This window comes from Rana temporaria, unplaced genomic scaffold, assembly GCF_905171775.1.
Source record: "Rana temporaria unplaced genomic scaffold, aRanTem1.1, whole genome shotgun sequence".
NCBI classification, from domain to species: Eukaryota; Metazoa; Chordata; class Amphibia; order Anura; family Ranidae; genus Rana; species Rana temporaria.
In genome coordinates this window covers 1-18,977 of record NW_024404599.1, presented here as the reverse complement: position 1 = coordinate 18,977, position 18,977 = coordinate 1, and the positions used below count along the sequence as shown (strand labels likewise).

General features: G+C 49.1%; 1 protein-coding gene across 1 annotated transcript in view; it reads left to right on the top strand.

The window, feature by feature from the left end:
• LOC120922722 (coatomer subunit beta) overlaps positions 1 to 16,880 on the top strand; it is a gene marked incomplete at its 3' end in the record, with an annotated part of 31,816 nt that extends 14,936 nt beyond the window's left edge. The window contains 6 exon segments of the mRNA XM_040334763.1: positions 454 to 574; positions 10,935 to 11,162; positions 12,535 to 12,714; positions 12,884 to 13,028; positions 15,122 to 15,241; positions 16,735 to 16,880. Of these exon segments, the coding sequence (XP_040190697.1) occupies positions 454 to 574; positions 10,935 to 11,162; positions 12,535 to 12,714; positions 12,884 to 13,028; positions 15,122 to 15,241; positions 16,735 to 16,880 (940 nt within the window).
• Positions 16,881 to 18,977: the final 2,097 nt, after the last annotated feature.

Below are 18,977 nucleotides of genomic sequence, written 5' to 3'. Positions count from 1 at the left end.
CGCCGTAAAGAGCCGAGTCCCCCTCGGATATTTTCAGAAGGCGTGATGCGCTTTATCCGCACGTCAATCATCTATGCCTCGAGCACAGAGCGTCTCCTGGGAGGATCAACACTCACTCTCAGGAGACATTGCGCAGAGCTCCCCGTCGGGGAAAAGGAGCAACACGCCCACTCCCCGCAAGGAAGAAGACCCAGAAGTGAGGCTGAAGACAGGTAAGTGTACACATTTAAAAAAAAATGACAACGCTACAAGCCTTTATTAAGGCTGGAGATAGGTTTGCTAAAAAGTTCATTTTGAGGGTGAACCTTCGCTTTAAGCCTTGTGGGCGAAACGCGTACGTTTTTTTCAGTGCAGCAGAGTCACGGTGTTGTCGGCTCAGACAGGATGTTGGCAGATCGCTGCGCTAAAAAGCATTTGATGGGTGTGAATGAGACCTTTTCATTTCTCCTGTAGGCCGCCTCTTCGAGGATTTTTACTGGAGGGAGATTTCTTTGTCGCTGCCGCTCTCGCGACTACACTTACTAAGATTGCACTGCGCTACGTGGCCTTGGTCCCAGAGAAGAAGAGGCAGAATGTAAGTCTGACGTTTTAGTCTGGAAAGAATCTGTGTGCTTTTGGTAAAGGTGCGTTTAGAACTGATAGCGGCCTTGTATTGTACGGAGTAGTCATTATGCGGATGTCCTGAGCTGCCGCAGAGTAAGTGTCGCGCACAGGGCAGGATAAGAGTACAAGCAGGTCACCTTAGATGCGGGGTCTAAGTACTAACTAGTGTTTACTAGATCCCCCTGATGGTGGGGATGGGTTTTTCTGTGTGTTAGTACCAGGTCACAGTCCTCAGGATCACACTACCAGGGGCGTTGCTAGGTGGCAAAAAGACCGAGGGCTTCCGCCCGAAGTCCAAAGCCGGAAATGGGGGGGGGGGGGGGTCACTGGCTTTTTTTTTTTTGGCTGGGCCGTTACCTACACTGACCTTTACATACACTGGCCCGGATTCAGAGAGAATTTACGCCGGCGTATTTATAGATGCGCCGCGTAAATTCAAATCTGCGCCGGCGTATCTTCTTTCTGTATTCAGAAAGCAAGATACACCAACATTAGCCTAAGATACGACTGGCATAAGTCTCTTACGCCGTCGTATCTTAGGGTGCATTCTCACGCTGGCCGCTAGGTGGCGCTCCCGTTGTTTTCGGCGTAGAGTATACAAATTACCTAGTTACGCCGATTCACAAACGTACGTGCGCCCGGCGGTAGTTTTTTACGTTGTTTGCGTAAGGCTTTTTTCGGCGTAAGGTTGCTCTTGCTATTAGGAGGCGCAGCCAATGTTAAGTATGGACGTCGTTCCCGCTTCGAAATTTGAATTTTTTTACGTCGTTTGCGTAAGTCGTTCGCGAATAGGGCTGGACGTAATTTACGTTCATGTCGAAACCAATACATTGTTGAAGGCAGGTGGCAGAGAAGAGAGTAGACCGGCTGATATGACTTCCGTTTCTAGGGGGGAGTGGTGTAGACATGGCGGCGTGAGACTGCTGGAGATCGGAGCCTAATCTATATCACTGTGCACCCATCAGTAGACCGACTGAAAGAAACTTTTAACCCCGCGGTTAAGAGACACAGATCCCCGCTGAACATCTGACAGACTGATAAGCTGAAAAGAGATGTAAGCCGGAGGTAAAAGAAAGTATCAGTCTGGCGGCTAAGAGACACAGACTCACGCTGAACAGCTGATTTTCTGACAGGCGGAATAGAGAGAGCCTTTTGAGCTAGTGGAACCCGCTGCCTAAGACCATAGACCGTGGCTGGAAGAAATCTTATGTCCCGCGGCTAAGAGACACAGAGCTACACAGAACAGCTGATCGGACAGGCGGAACAGAGAGAGCCATACGGAGCCAGTGGAACCCTGCTGTTTAATAGCATAAACCTCCGGAGTACAGAGAGGAGGAGAGAAAGGGGGGCCAGTTGAAGCAGGCTGTGTAAAGCGTCTGTAGCATCTGTGGTGTAGTGGGCAGTAGCAGAAAGGAGGAGCGTGCTAGCAGTGGAAGCGAAGCAGAGCGGAGGTGTGTGCCGCAGATGAATGGACATTTTGCACGTGCAGCTGCTGGTGAAGGGAAACGGCTGAGAGCGGGAGGTAAGCTGGTCTGAGAGCCCCCAGCAAACTGAGCTATTAAACTGATTTATTGGTGTATCCCATGTCGAGGCGGGGGAGAAACCCTGGAGTCCCATCCACGCCATCACATTCCTACATAACGAGGTACTTAACGGTAAAAAAGGACCTTAAACAAGCGACTGATAGTAGCGGAGGTTTAGTCCTTATACAGGAGCCATACCTTGAAGCTGCGCAGCAGGGGGGTACTCAGGATCCAGTTATCCCAGGCCCACAGGGTGAAATAGTTATGCGGTCGGAGGAGCCAGAGAAAGAAAAGGAGCTCCCAATGGCTGATAGAAACAAAGAAGAGGTACAGGTATGTTCTCATACAATATCTATGATACAAGATAAGGGGATAGAGCAGGATATTTTTCAGCTCAAACAATTAATTCAGGCTCTCCCCACTAAGGATGATATACATCAGTTAATGACCAGTATAACTGGATCATTAAGAGAAGAGATTTTGGAAGTTCAGAATAAAATTGAGACAGTAGATCTTAAAGTGCACAACGTGGAACAGAAACAAAATTTGTCAGATAACCGCATAGAATTGTTAGAGGAAAAGGTTCATGTCCAACATCAACGGATGATATTTTTGCAATTACAGTCAGAGGAATTTGAGAACAGAAGTAGAAGGAATAATGTTCGGATAAAAGGTATTCCGGAGGAGGTAGAAGGGGTGGCACTAAAAGAAACTGTTATGGCTATTTTTAACCAACTATTAAAACTCCCCCTTAACTCGCCTATAGAGCTGGATAGAGTACACAAAGTGCCCACGACTCGTAACCCTGCACACACTAAGCCCAGAGATGTCCTGTGCAGAATACACTTTTTTAGGGTTAAAGAGGATATACTCAGGGCTGCATGGCAAGAAGGTTCAGTAAAGTATTTGGAGAGCGAGATTCAGATATACCCGGATCTGTGTAAATACACGAAAATGAGGAGACGTATATTAAAGCCCCTATTGGAGTACTTATTGAATAAAGGGGCGACATATAGATGGGGGTACCCACTCGCGGTAATCATAAAGAAGGATGGTCAAAGCTATAATTTGAGAGATCCTGGCCAACTCCCAGAACTGTTTAGGTGGTTGAAGTTGGAGCCTATCGAGATCCCTAATTGGACAGATTTGCCAGCAGCAGGAGAATTTTTTTTCTAGAAGAAGATAATTGGACTAAAGGAAAAAGGAATGGAGTTAGGCTGGAGTGAAGGGGGAAGAGAAGAAAAGAAAAGAAAAGAAAAGAAAATTAAGACTGATTTAAGACGGAACTGCAATCATTTTTTTTTTTTTTTTTTTGGGTGTAGGTAAAAGATATATAAGTGACAAGACTATCTAATATGGGTGAAAATACAAGGGAAAACACGAATCTGGAGTTAGGATTTAGAAGAGTCGAAGTAGAATGTTTCCATTTGTATTAAACCTGGTTGAAGGCATAAGGGGAAGTAACCCCCCCACCCTTTTTGTTTTTGGTTTTTTTTAGGGGGGGAAAGGGAGAGGGGGAAATGTACAAAAATGTATAAAAAGAGTCAATCAGCATATGACCTGGAAGGAAAGGGAAGGGAGAAGAGGAATTTATTTATTTATTTTTTTATTTCATTTTTTGGCTTTCTTCCTCTCCTTTTGTTGTGGGGTAGGTAAAATATATACAATTGATAAGAGTATCTAATATGGTTAAAAAATATAAGGGAAAGCAGGTATCTGGAATTAGGACTCAGAAGAGTTGAAGTAGAAGGTTTCCCATATTTTTTTTTTTTTTTTTTTTTTTTGTGTGAAGTACTGGAAATGTACTCTGTTTTTTTTTTTTTTTTTTTTTTTTTTGTGATATTGGGGGTGGGTCTATAGGGGGCAGGATCAACTGCTGGGGTAGTTTTTTCCTTCTTGGTATGGGTAACATATAATAGCATGGTACATAAGTAGTTACAGTGGAACAATTCATAGTAGAGTGTTGCCCCTAGATCCCGGGGGGAGGGGAGTAGGGGTGATTGTGAGGGTGTATATGTCTTGGGGTATATTCATTTTTTTTTATGTTTGGGGGGGGGGGGGGTAGGGGAGGGGGGGGGGAATTCACAATATTTTGCACAGATAATGTTTTCACGGACAATAGGGGTCCCAGAATATTGTAAGTAATATGTGTGTGTGTATATATCGGCAGGGTTGAGCTGATATTATGTTGGCACTGAGGTTATACTGGTGTTGTGAGTTATGTGTATGAATGGTAGGGGAGTTGGTATATATAAATATCAATGTTGGTATAGGGGTACCTGTTTTTTTTTTTTTTTTTTTTTTTTTTTTTTTTTTGGGGTAAAGGACTGGTAATGGGGGGGGGGGGGGGTAGGTTGTAAGGGGTAGTACACAGGTTTTTTGGATCACTAGAGCACTAGGCTATAAAGGAAGGGTAACACTTGATGAAGGGGGGGAATTATTAATATAAAGAGGGGAGGAATTTAATTAAGATAAAGGGGGGGAGGGAGGGGGAGGGAGAGGGGGGGAATAAGGGGAGTAAAAGGGAGGCATATAAAGGTTTTTTTTTTTTTTTTTTTTTTTTTTTTATTTAGCTTCCCCTGGGAGAGGAGGGCTACTCTTAAAAGGTACTACTAGTAAGGGACACCCCAAGGTGGCAGGAAGGATAGCAGGGTTAGGGCTTCCTTTAATTTTTTTTTTTTTTTTTTTTTTTTTTTTTGGGGTTCCATAAGAGTCTAAGTTTAACGGTCATATCTTTCAAACAGCATTGTTGGGAATAAGCAGTGGGAGTGAAGGGGGCTCAAGGGAAGGGATCAAAAGGTGATGTTAAGGTAATAAGAAGCGGGTAAAAAGTGGGTGCAAGGGGTGGATAGGAAGGCTCAGATCGCTGCTGTGTTTATTTATTCCCCCCTATTTCAACGTCTCTCCTCCAAGTGGAGGGAAGTCGGAGACGTTTAAGATTTTTTTTTTTTTTTTTCTCTCTTTTTCTTGTTTGTGCCTTTTTTTTTTTTTTTAGGTTTCTTATAGTAGGCAAGTAGTAGGCAGAGTTGCCAGGGCATAGTGCCTACAACTGCCTTGAGAGTATAACACGCAGGGTACTGGAGGATCTAACCAGACCCTAAGGAACTTGTAATATTTATTTATTTATTTTCGTTTTTTTTTATTATAATTTTTTTTTTTTTTTTGAGGTTTAAGTTGTTTTTTTTTTTTTTTTTTTTTTTTTTTTTATCTCCCTGTGGTCCGGTCTTATCCCTTATCCCTCCACAGGGCCGTCTGGGGAGAAATTAGGGTAGGAAAGATGACGAAGTGTATCTTTACTTCGTACAATGTGAAAGGGCTAAATAGTCCGGAAAAACGTACTAGATTATTGGCGGAGTTAGGTAGATTAAAATCTCAAATTATTTTTCTACAAGAGACACATTTTAGAAATGACAAAATTCCTAGACTAGGGAACCGTAGGTTCCCAATCGTGTATCATAGCGCATCCCAAACATCAAAAGCTAACGGTGTAGCAATTATGATGTCTAACCAGGTGCCATGGAAAGAATCTAAGATAACTCAAGATGAGTCAGGGCGCCTTCTTATTATAAATGGAGTCTTGTATGAACAAAAGGTCACTCTGGTCAATATGTACTTACCTAATGAGGATCAAATAACTGCTCTAGAAACATATATGGATTTGGTTCACCAAAACAAAGAGGGAATTGTCATACTGGGTGGGGATCTGAATATTGCATTGGATCCCACCTTAGATGTCTCAAAGGGAGTGTCTCACTTGTCCTATTCCAAACTTCGGAGGGCGAAAAGATTATTGCAAGACTTACAGATGATAGATACCTGGAGAACGTTAAACGCGTATGAGAGAGATTATACTTTTTTTTCTGCAAATCACAAAACGTATACTAGAATCGACTATATTTTTACATCTCAGAATGCAATAACATGCATAGTGGAAGCCTCAATAGGCCCATTCACATTGTCAGATCATGCTCCAATGAGTTGTACTATGGAATTGGGCGAGGCAAGTCCGAAGGAATGGAATTGGAGGATGAATGAGACACTCATAAGGGAACCCGAGTATGAACACAAAATTAAGCAGGAACTAGAGTTTTTTTTTACTATCAATGAGTCAGAAGAAATATCACCATTATGTAGTTGGGAAGCTCACAAATGCTATATCAGAGGTATGTTGATAGCATTAGGGGCCCATAGGAAACGTGTTTTAGGTGCTAAAATGGAGACATTGTTGAAAGAGATTGGGGTATTAGAACTGGCACATAAGAAATCACAAACCCAGCAAGTAGAAGAAAAACTTATGAGGATACGAGAGGAATTAAATGGGTTATTGATGGATAGAGCCAAAGCAAAACTAACACGATGTAGACGGGCGTATTATGAATACGGAAATAAACCTAGTAGAATGCTGGCAAACGCCTTAAGAGAAACTCGGGCTAGGAACCATATTGAACAGATAAAAACACAGGGAGACATTTTGGTGAAATCTACTAAGGATATAGCAGAAGTATTCAGAGAGTATTATACCAAATTGTATAAAATAGAAGGGCAACAGGAAGTAGTAAGGATGTCTAACCGAGAACATCAGGCAAAAGAGTATGTAGAGGCATCAGGGCTGCCCGGGCTGTCGGAAGAGGAAGCAGGAGGGATTGATGGGCCAATTACTATGGAGGAATTTTTAGAAGCCATACAAGTAATGAAGCCAGGTAAAGCGCCTGGTCCCGACGGGTATACACTGCTTTATTATAAGACGTTCTCGGAGAAATTGGCATCAAAATTTTTGACGGCCTTTAATTCAATAAGGGAAGGGCAGGAGATGCGAGAAGAGACATTGATGGCTCATATTACACTACTCCCTAAGGAGGGCAAAGATCCAACTAATTGTGCCAGTTATCGGCCAATTTCACTATTGAACGTTGACCTTAAGATCCTGACAAAAATCTTGGCCAACAGATTATTAGGATATATTCCAGCAATTATACACCCAGATCAGGTGGGGTTTACTCCTGGTAGAGAGGGGAGGGAGAATACCCAAAGGGTAGTAGGAGCGATTCATACAGCGCATGTTCAAAAGAAGCCGTTAGTGATTATATCTGCCGATGCTGAAAAGGCATTTGATAGGGTAGACTGGACATTCCTGAGAGTGGTGTTGCAACATATAGGGTTGAGAGAGGGGATGTTAAATTGGATTAAGAGTTTATATACATGCCCTAGGGCAAGAGTCAAAGTAAATGATATGATGTCTAAACCTTTTTCAATTAGTAATGGGACACGGCAGGGATGTCCACTCTCCCCTATCATATTTGTTCTTACGGTAGAACCATTGTTGAGGACAATTCGGGCTAATACAGATGTTAGGGGTTTGGTAACAAAAGGAAGAGAACATAAAGTAGCGGCCTATGCGGACGACTTGCTATTTTTTATAACTTCGCCAGGAATATCTCTACCAGTATTGCTACAAGAATTACGCAAATACGGAGAGCTATCTAATTTTAAAGTAAATTATAGCAAGTCCGAGGCAATGGGTGTGGAACTGAGCGAGAAACTGAAACAGCAATTAGTGGGGAATTTTGGATTTAGGTGGACGGATTCATACATAAGTTATTTAGGGACCAAAATACCAAACAAGCTGAGCCAAGTTTTCGAACTCAATTTTGCACCCTTAATCCGGCAAATAAAATTGGACTTTGTAAGGTGGGATAAAGAGGTATTCACGTGGTTTGGAAGAATAAATATCATTAAAATGAATGTGATGCCCAGATTGTTATACCTATTCCAGACTCTACCCATTAAGTTACCGGCCGGATTTTTGAGAGATATCAGTTCTAGGTTTGTGAGATTTATCTGGGCAGGGAAAACCCCGAGAGTACGCAGAACGGTGCTGACTCTACCTAAAGAAAGAGGAGGGGTGGGACTTCCGGACCCGGAAAGCTACTATGTAGCAGCACATTTAATGAGAGTGGTAGAATGGTGTATAGCGGATAAGGAAAAACCATGGATACAGATGGAGCAAAATATAACTGATATACCCTTGGAGGGAATAGTGTGGATAGAGGAGGGGGTGATACCAAAGGAGGTGAAGGGACATCCCACGATAGGAGCTACAATCCAGGTCAGTAAAAAAGTATTCAAGAAAACAAAGATGTCGGTACACCCAAGTCCTATGACCCCAATTTTGGGGACACCAAGTTTTGAGCCAGGATTGGTAGACCAACGGTTCAAAGAGGTAAGGCAGAGGGGAATTAGTAGGATGGTTCATTTTTCAAGGAATAATTATGTAATGACTCGGGAGGAGATCGAAAATTAGTTCTCGGAAAACTTGGACAGTTTCAGGTTAATACAACTCAAAGCATATATACGGGTAGCCACGCAACATATGGCAGAATTACGAATGTTATCTGACTTTGAAAAGATATGTTTAAAGGGAGAGCCTATGAGGCACTTACTTTCTGCTATGTACGCGATGGTGGTAGATCTAGGAGCTCCACAAGAATTGGCTTTTTTAAAAGCATGGGAGAGGGACCTAGGAATGACTTTCTCGGAGCTACAGAAAAAGAAAATACTGCTATTTACCCATAAAGCCTCGATGGCAACTAAATATCAGGAGGGAGGGTACAAGATCTTAACCAGGTGGTATAGAACTCCGGCAGTATTGAATAAGATGTTTCCTCAAGTGTCTAATCAATGCTGGCGGTGTCAAAATGCAGAAGGTACCATTTTACATATTTTTTGGGAGTGTTCTGGAGTGCGAGATTTTTGGAAGATGGTGGCTGAAACAGTAAAAAAAATCACAGATGTGGCTCTTGTAGAAAAACCGTCAGTGTTCCTTTTGCATGACATCCCGTTATCCAATGAAAAATATAAAAATTCTTTGGTGAGACATTTACTTACGGCAGCAAAAGCATGCATCCCGAGTCTTTGGAAAAGTACAGTAGCTCCAACAAAAATGCAATGGATAGGGAGAATAACGGAGATTCAACAAATGGAAAATCTGACTATGATATTAAAAGAACAGGAAGGGAAATATCAGGAAGTATGGTCACCATATGAGGAATATAAGAAACAGAATCCATAAGGGGGTGCAAGGGGAGGGGGGACCGGACCACAGTGGGAGGGGGAGGGTGTTTTTTTTTTTTTTTTTTTTTTTTCCCTTTTCTTTTCTTTTCTCTCTGCTTTTGTTTTTATTTATATTTAAACAGCATAGGATAAGAAGGGTGTGGCTGAGAATGGGGGGGGGGCTCAGTCGGACAGAAGGTAAAATGTTTTTGTGCTAATAATATAGAGTGATAGTTGAGCTGTTCAGAATTAAGGGATAACCAGTTGTAAAGAGGATAGGTGTAAAGAATGTAATAATCAGAGAAGTGGATGTAAACTGTAATTTGAAATATTGACATGTGACTGTGTATTAGTGCTTAATGTTGTTAGGATTGCTGTTAACAAAATAAAGAATTAAAAAAAAAAAAAAGAAACCAATACATTGTTGCGGCGTACTTGAGAGCAATGCACATTGTGATATGTACACGGACGGCGCATGCGCCGTTCGTAAAACACGTCAATCACATCAGGTCATCACACATTGGCAAAAAACACGCCCCCCCCTTCCACATTTGAATTACGCGGGCTTACGCCGGCCCCATTTATGCTACGCCGCCGCAACTTACGGAGCAAGTGCTTTGTGAATACTGCACTTGCTCCTGTAAGTTGCGTCGGCGTAGCGTAAATACAATACGCTGCGCCGCCATAACTAGGCGCGCAGGTACCTGAATCGGCCCCACTGTCTGACCTACCTCAGCTCAGCCGTGGTGTGCGGTGTCACAGCAGGCAGTCAGTCATCAGAGAGGAGAGCCGAGGAGCCTGGAGGAGAGCCGTCCCCGAAGAGCTGGGATGTGGCGCGGCAGCCGCATTGTAATTCCCGCCTTCTGGAGCCTGCAGTGCCTATGATGGACGTCCCGCGGTCCCGGTATTGGACCAGTGGGATGTCCATCATAGTCGTTGCGCAGGCTCCAGAAGGCGGGACCTGCTATGGCACTCAGCGGCGCTCGGGATCAGATCGGTCCTGGCGCTCGTTCGTGGCTAACAATGGAGACCTGAATGCATGAGACTCTGGGATTTTTGGGGACCCTGCACGACACCAAGGAGGGGAGCGAGTCAGGATGCTATAGCACAGTGGTCATCAACCCTGTCCTCAGGGCCCATTAACAGGCCAGGTTTGCAAGATAACTGAAATACATGACAGGTGATCTCATTTGCTGCTCAGTGATTGCAGTATTCTAGTCTGCATCTCCCCCCAAGGTAATACTTACAACCTGGCCTGTTAGTGGGTCCTAAGGACAGGGGTGATAACCACTGTGCTATAGCAGGTAGAAATCAAGCAAAAAACGTGGTCCGTAAACAAGCCAGAAGTCAGTAACAAGTGGTAGCGAAGATACAGGTGGCAGCGGGAGTGACAAGAGCGAGATGTTGGCTGGAGAGAGCAAAATAATCTGGCAAACAGGAAGTGCAGAGGCATGGCTAAAATAGGAAGCTCATGGGAGGAGAAAAGAGTTCAAGAGAAAAAAGAGACAAGGCTATCTAAGGACTCGGGAAGGGGGCCGTATAGCATCTCACTTGGCTCAGCAAGAAGAGATACTGCCAGACACAGCAGAGGTTGCAGGTTCAGACCCGGGTCCTGACAGCAGGGTGCCAGTCACATGGAGTGTTTTGCCAGGATTTAGAAATGGAAATACCTTCTGTTCTACGAAGGCTTCCCTCCTCAGCATAAGGTATTCCTATTCTTGTCTCTCACACTCTATCGTTGCTTCTCTCCTCCTGCAGTCCTTTGTATCAGAAGCCATGTTGTTGATGGCAACCATCTTGCACCTGGGGAAATCCTCGCTGCCCAAGAAGCAAATCACAGACGACGACGTGGACCGGATTTCTCTGTGTCTGAAGGTTCTTTCCGAATGTACTCCATTGATGAGCGAAATCTTCAACAAAGAGTGCCGTCAGTCCCTCTCCAACATGCTGCACGCCAAGCTGGAGGAGGAGAAGCTCTCCCAGAAGGTAACTTCCTGACAGGTCTCCTTTTATGGGTGTCCATGGACTTCAGTAGGTGTCCACTCCTCCTGACATGTCCCCTTTTATGGGTGTCCATAGACTTCAGTAGGTGTCAATTCCTCCTGACAGGTCCCCTTTATGGTTGTCCATGAACTTCTGTTGGGGTCCATCCCCCCTGCCAGGTCCCCTTTTATGGGCCCATCCCTCCTGACAGGTCCCCTTTATGGGTGTCCATGGAAATCTGTTGGGGCCCATCCCTCCTGCCAGGTCCCCTTTATGGTTGTCCATGAACTTCTGTTGGGTACATCCCTCCTGCCAGGTCCCCTTTATGGTTGTCCATGGACTTCTGTTGGGTCCATCCCTCCTGACAGGTCCCCTTTATGGGTGTCCATGGACTTCTGTTGGGTCCATCCCTCCTGACAGGTCCCCTTTATAGGTGTCCATGGACTTCTGTTGGGGTCCATCCCTCCTGCCAGGTCCCCTTTTATGGGCCCATCCCTCCTGACAGGTTCCCTTTATGGGTCCATCCCTCCTGACAGGTTCCCTTTATGGGTCCATCCCTCCTGACAGGTCCCCTTATGGGTCCATCCCTCCTGACAGGTCCCCTTATGGGTCCATCCCTCCTGACAGGTCCCCTTATGGGTCCATCCCTCCTGACAGGTCCCCTTATGGGTCCATCCCTCCTGACAGGTCCCCTTATGGGTCCATCCCTCCTGACAGGTCCCCTTATGGGCCCATCCCTCCTGACAGGTCCCCTTTTATGGGTCCATCCCTCCTGACAGGTCCCCTTTTATGGGTCCATCCCTCCTGACAGGTCCCCTTTATGGGTGTCCATGGACTTCTGTTGGGGTCCATCCCTCCTGCCAGGTCCCCTTTTATGGGCCCATCCCTCCTGACAGGTGCCCTTTATGGGTCCATCCCTCCTGCCAGGTCCCCTTTATGGGTGTCCATGGACTTCTGTTGGGTCCATCCCTCCTGCCAGGTCCCCTTATGGGTGTCCATGGACTTCTGTTGGGTCCATCCCTCCTGACAGGTCCCCTTATGGGCCCATCCCTCCTGACAGGTCCCCTTTTATGGGTCCATCCCTCCTGACAGGTCCCCTTTATGGGTGTCCATGGACTTCTGTTGGGGTCCATCCCTCCTGCCAGGTCCCCTTTTATGGGCCCATCCCTCCTGACAGGTGCCCTTTATGGGTCCATCCCTCCTGCCAGGTCCCCTTTATGGGTGTCCATGGACTTCTGTTGGGGTCCACCCCTCCTGACATGGGACAGAGACTTCTGTTGTTGGGGGGGGGGGTCCAGGCTCAGCAGGAGGAGGAGTTGTGTAGGAGAAGACTTGACGCGTTTGTCTCACCTTGTCCCCCTTTTACTCTCCACAGAAGGAGTCGGAGAAGCGCAATGTGACGGTTCAGGCGGACGATCCAATCTCCTTCATGCAGCTCACCGCCAAGAGCGAGATGGCGTCCAAGGAGGATCAGTTCCAGCTGAGTCTGCTGGCCGCTATGGGGACCACCCAGAGGAAGGAGGCGACTGACCCCCTGGCATCCAAACTCAATAAAGTAAGTGCCCCGCCCCTTGTGTCTGATTGGGGAATGACGGTCACATGACTGACCTGTACAATGGCAGTTGGTCTTCCTGGTAAACGATCCACCTGATTGGATGTGTAAACCGTTTTCTTTCTTTTTGTTACAAAGGTGATGAATGTTTTTCTCTGCTTTCTTCTTCCAGGTGACACAGCTGACCGGATTCTCGGATCCCGTCTACGCAGAGGCCTATGTACATGTGAACCAGTACGACATTGTCCTGGATGTGTTAGTCGTCAATCAGACCAACGACACCCTACAGAACTGCACGCTGGAACTCGCTACACTCGGTGAGGATGACAAGCAGGGGCAGGGGGGGCGAGTTGGGGAAGCCCTGCCTTGTGGGCAAGGGGGGAGAGCCCTGGCTTGTGGGCAAGTGGGGGTGAACTGGCGTGTGGGCAAGGGGGGGAGCCCTGGCTTGTGGGCAAGTGGGGTTGAACTGGCGTGTGGGCAAGGGGGGGGAGCCCTGGCTTGTGGGCAAGGGGGAGAGATCCCTGGCTTGTGGGCAGGGGGGGGGGGGGAAGCCCTGGCTTGTGGGCAGGGGGGGGGGGGAGAGCCCTTGCTTGTGGGCAAGGGGGGGAGAGCCCTGGCTTGTGGGCAAGTGGGGGTGAACTGGCGTGTGGGCAAGGGGGGGAGCCCTGGCTTGTGGGCAAGTGGGGGTGAACTGGCGTGTGGGCAAGGGGGGGGAGCCCTGGCTCGTGGGCAGGGGGGGGGGAAGCCCTGGGTTGTGGGCAGGGGGGGGGAGAGCCCTTGCTTGTGGGCAAGGGGGGGGAGCCCGGCCTTGTGGGCAAGGGGGGAGCCCTGGCTTGTGGGCAGGGGGGGGAAGCCCTGGCTTGTGGGCAAGGGGGGAGCCCTGGCTTGTGGGCAGGGGGGGAAGCCCTGGCTTGTGTGCAAGGGGGGAGCCCTGGCTTGTGGGCAGGGGGGGGAAGCCCTGGCTTGTGGGCAAGGGGGGAGAGCCCTGGCTTGTGGGCAAGTGGGGGTGAACTGGCGTGTGGGCAAGGGGGGGGGGAGCCCTGGCTTGTGGGCAAGTGGGGGTGAACTGGCGTGTGGGCAAGGGGGGGGGGGGCCCTGGCTTGTGGGCAAGGGGGAGAGATCCCTGGCTTGTGGGCAGGGGGGGGGGAAGCCCTGGCTTGTGGGCAGGGGGGGGGAGAGCCCTTGCTTGTGGGCAGGGGGGGGAAGCCCTGGCTTGTGGGCAGGGGGGGGGGGAAGCCCTTGCGTGTGGGCAAGGGGGGGGGAGGGCACTGGCTTGTGGGCAAGGGGCAAGTTGGGGGAGCACTGGCTTGTGGGCAAGGGGGGGGGCACTGGCTTGTGGGCAAGTGGGGGGGGGGGCACTGGCTTGTGGGCAAGTGGGGGTGAACTGGCGTGTGGGCAAGGGGGGGGAGCCCTGGCTTGTGGGCAAGGGGGAGAGATCCCTGGCTTGTGGGCAGGGGGGGGAAGCCCTTGCTTGTGGGCAAGGGGGGGGGATCCCTGGCTTGTGGGCAGGGGGGGGAAGCCCTGGCTTGTGGACAAGGGGGGCCTGGCTTGTGGGCAGGGGGGGGGGAAGCCCTTGCTTGTGGGCAAGGGGGGGGGGAGGGCACTGGCTTGTGGGCAAGGGGCAAGTTGGGGGAGCACTGGCTTGTGGGCAAGGGGGGGGGGCACTGGCTTGTGGGGGAGAGCCCTGGCTTGTGGGGGAGAGCCCCGGCTTGTGGGCAAGGTGGGGGGGAGCCCTGGCTTGTGGGCAAGGGAGAGGAGCCCTGGCTTGTGGGCAAGGGGGGGAGCCCTGGCTTGTGGGCAAGGTGGGGGAGAGCCCTGGCTTGTGGGCAAGGTGGGGGGAGCCCTGGCTTGTGGGCAAGGTGGGGGAGAGCCCTGGCTTGTGGGCAAGGTGGGGGGGAGCCCTGGCTTGTGGGCAAGGTGGGGGAGAGCCCTGGCTTGTGGGCAAGGGGGGGGAGCCCTGGATTGTGGGCAAGGCAACCACTGAGAGATCTTAGGAAAGACTTTCTATAAAAGTCAGTAGACACGTCCATCCTCCTCTCAAGGTAGTAGAAGGAGCTGCCAGGGGGTTTAGCATTCCATTATCCAGTAATCATTGAATTGCCAGTTGTGGGCGGAGCGGCTCGGTACAGTAATGGGGTCTGTAGATGTAATCTGTTTTTATACATCTCAGTAGCTGTAGTTCCTCTGTGCTGACACCAGGTGGCGGCAGTGCCCTTCACACATTACACATTATGAAGATTAGTCACAATTGGCAGCTGAAAGCTTCCATTCCACTTGTAGTAGCCAATTAGGTTTAACCTTCACCTCTGCACTGGCGTTATGAGGAATTTTGACACCTGATTGGTTGCTGTGGAGTTTTCTCATCTCCCGATTAAAAGCGATAATATAACGACTGATCTTCTAATTCCAGGTGACCTGAAGCTGGTGGAGAAGCCGTCTCCTCTCACCCTCGCTCCGCACGACTTCGCCAACATCAAGGCCAACGTGAAGGTGGCCTCCACAGAGAACGGCATCATATTCGGGAATATAGGTGGGTGTGGTCTGCCCGTCAGTAGAGGGATTTGTGTAAGGAGCCCACTGGATAAGCAATTGTTTTTATAAATGGCTTCCATTCATGTGCCATTATGTACAATTATGGTAGCTGTGAATAGCCACAGCCATCACATGGTACAGGGTCTGCTGTGATTGGCCCCTGTTCCATGTGACCAATTACAGAGAACACAATGAATGCCTATGAATGAAAGCCTTTGTGTACTATTGCCATGTGATTGGTCACAGCGATCACATGGTACCAGGGCCGGCCCAGTACGATGATCCGTGTTCTGGTGGACACATCGGGTCACAGATCACACCACGGCTCCTAGGGTGCGCACGAGGCACGCAGGCGGGAGGACGTCATACGACTTCCACCCAGGATAACGGTGCTTCCGATCGGCTGTATTACTATAATTATTATCTGTTACATTGTTCCCACCTAAACTCTCCTCACTGGAATTGGGCGGGTCCTGTAGTCTTGAGTGCCACCCCCCCCCCCCCCCCCCTAGGACAGGCCTACAGAACACCACCCTCTTCCTCCACCTCCATTATATAGAAGGTGTAATCCTGTCCTAGGGTGACCACGCTGCACTGCTGTACAGTGCATGAGTGACACCCCCCCAGGACAGGCCTACAGAACACCACCCCCTTCCTCCGCCTCCGTTATATAGGGGGTGTAATCCTGTCCTAGGTGTGACTACGCTGCACCTCCGTACAGTGCGTGAGCGCTATCTCCCCCCCCCTCAGGACAGGCCTACAGAACACCACCCCTTCCTCCACTTCCATTACATAGGGGGTGTAATCCTGTCCTAGGGGTGACCACGCTGTTGCTGATTGGCCTCACCAGATACAGTACAGTTTATACTCATTCAGGTAACTGACTGCAGGTGCCCAGTTTCTCCGGGGGGTGTCTCTGCTTCCTCCCCCCACAGTGTATTTAAATTCCAGTACACTTTATCGCCGGCAAACATGACAAGTCAAAGGGGAATATTTAGGAAAAGTAAGAGGGGGTTGGGATTTTTAAGGTGCAAAATTACAAAATTTTTATGAATATTTATAAAAGTTAAAAATAAAAGAGAATATAAAAATCCAACCAATTATACAGCTTGAAGAAGGTGCAATCTGAAAATGTCTCTACGTGTTTCGCCACAGTTAGTAGCTTCCTCAGGAGAATTTAATCTATCAGGTGAAAGCCAAAGAACAAGGGAGGTCACTCGGCCTTCTCCCGTCCAATGAGACTCCGCCTCCTCAGGGGCAGAGCCATGGTGGGACCGGTAAAGGTTTACGTCTTGGTGACCCCGCATGCTCTTTGCCTTGTGCGAATCGTGTCGATGGGAGGAGCGTTGTCACCCGGAGACAGGAAGTAACTGGCAGAATCGCCAGGTGAAAATGAACGCAGCCGCCATGTCTGAGTGATGAGTTGTGTCATACCAGCTGATTTCTGAGTCTTGCATTGAACGTGTGTGTGTCCCCCTCCCCCCTCCGCAGTGTACGACGTGTCGGGAGCCGCCAGCGACCGGAACTGTGTGGTCCTCAGCGATATCCACATCGACATCATGGACTACATCCAGCCCGCCGCCTGCACAGACACAGAGTTCAGGCAGATGTGGGCGGAGTTCGAGTGGGAGAACAAGGTTAGTGTGTCTCTACATGTACCCTCCACATGGGGGCGCCATTCCCACTGCACAGAGAAACCCCACAGCGCCCATTTCTGTCCTCCGACATCAAATGTCTTTGTGCTGCAGCTGGAAGGTGTAGATTAGGAACGGAGCGGGCTGCGATCTCTAACTTCCCTCCACCGGCCCTGCAGTGTGCCGCCTGTTGGGGGCGTCTCTTCTGCCTGAATTGTGTAGGATGTACTTACCACTGAGGCCCCTCGTGTGATGGTCAGATACTCGTACTCACCATCTATGGCAAGGTGGCATATCGGACACATCCATATTCTGCCCATCGGACCACTTTAAGGCACGCCTTGGGGGGGGATCTGGGAATAGTGAGACCTCATTGGTGGGCAAGACGTGGTGTTCCATAGCTGGGTGTGTCAGAGATTTATGGTGGGTAGGAATTGGGCATTTCAGGTCTATGGTGGTGAAGAATTGGGCATTTCAGGTCTATGATGGGAAGGAATTGGGCATTTCAGGTCTATGATGGGAAGGAATTGGGCATTTCAGGTCTATGATGGGAAGGAATTGGGCATTTCAGGTCTATGATGGGAAGGAATTGGGCATTTCAGGTCTATGGTGGGTGGGAGGGATCTGGGTGTGTCAGGTCTTTGGAGGGCGGGATCTGGATATGTTGGATCTAGATCTTTGTTGGGTGGGATCTGGGAGTGTCTGGTCTATGATTGGTAGGAATTGGGCATTTCAGGTCTATGATGGGTAGGAATTGGGCATTTCAGGTCTATGGTGGGTGGGAATTGGGCATTTCAGGTCTATGATTGGTAGGAATTGGGCATTTCGGGTCTATGGTGGGTAGGAATTGGGCATTTCAGGTCTATGATGGGTGGGAATTGGGCATTTCAGGTCTATGGTGGGTGGGAATTGGGCATTTCAGGTCTATGGTGGGTAGCAATTGGGCATTTCTGGTCTATGGTGGGTAGCAATTGGGCATTTCTGATCTATGGTGGGTAGCAATTGGGCATTTCTGATCTATGGTGGGTAGCAATTGGGCATTTCGGGTCTATGGTGGGTAGGAATTGGGCATTTTAGGTCTATGGTGGGTAGGAATTGGGCATTTTAGGTCTATGGTGGGTGGGATCTGGGAGTGTCTGGTCTATGGTGGGTGGGATCTGGGAGTGTCTGGTCTATGGTGGGTGGGATCTGGGAGTGTCTGGTCTATGGTGGGTGGGATCTGGGAGTGTCTGGTCTATGGTGGGTGGGATGTCTGGTCTATGGTGGGTGGGATCTGGGAGTGTCTGGTCTATGGTGGGTGGGATCTGGGAGTGTCTGGTCTATGGTGGGTGGGATCTGGGAGTGTCTGGTCTATGGTGGGTGGGATCTGGGAGTGTCTGGTCTATGGTGGGTGGGATCTGGGAGTGTCTGGTCTATGGTGGGTGGGATCTGGGAGTGTCTGGTCTATGGTGGGTGGGATCTGGAGTGTCTGGTCTATGGTGGGTGGGATCTGGGAGTGTCTGGTCTATGGTGGGTGGGATCTGGGAGTGTCTGGTCTATGGTGGGTGGGATCTGGGAGTGTCTGGTCTATGGTGGGTGGGATCTGGGAGTGTCTGGTCTATGGTGGGTGGGATCTGGGAGTGTCTGGTCTATGGTGGGTGGGATCTGGGAGTGTCTGGTCTATGGTGGGTGGGATCTGGAGTGTCTGGTCTATGGTGGGTGGGATCTGGGAGTGTCTGGTCTATGGTGGGTGGGATCTGGGAGTGTCTGGTCTATGGTGGCTGGTCTATGGTGGGTGGGATCTGGGAGTGTCTGGTCTATGGTGGGTGGGATCTGGGAGTGTCTGGTCTATGGTGGGTGGGATCTGGGAGTGTCTGGTCTATGGTGGGTGGGATCTGGGAGTGTCTGGTCTATGGTGGGTGGGATCTGGGAGTGTCTGGTCTATGGTGGGTGGGATCTGGGAGTGTCTGGTCTATGGTGGGTGGGATCTGGGAGTGTCTGGTCTATGGTGGGTGGGATCTGGGAGTGTCTGGTCTATGGTGGGTGGGATCTGGGAGTGTCTGGTCTATGGTGGGTGGGATCTGGCAGTGTCTGGTCTATGGTGGGTGGGATCTGGCAGTG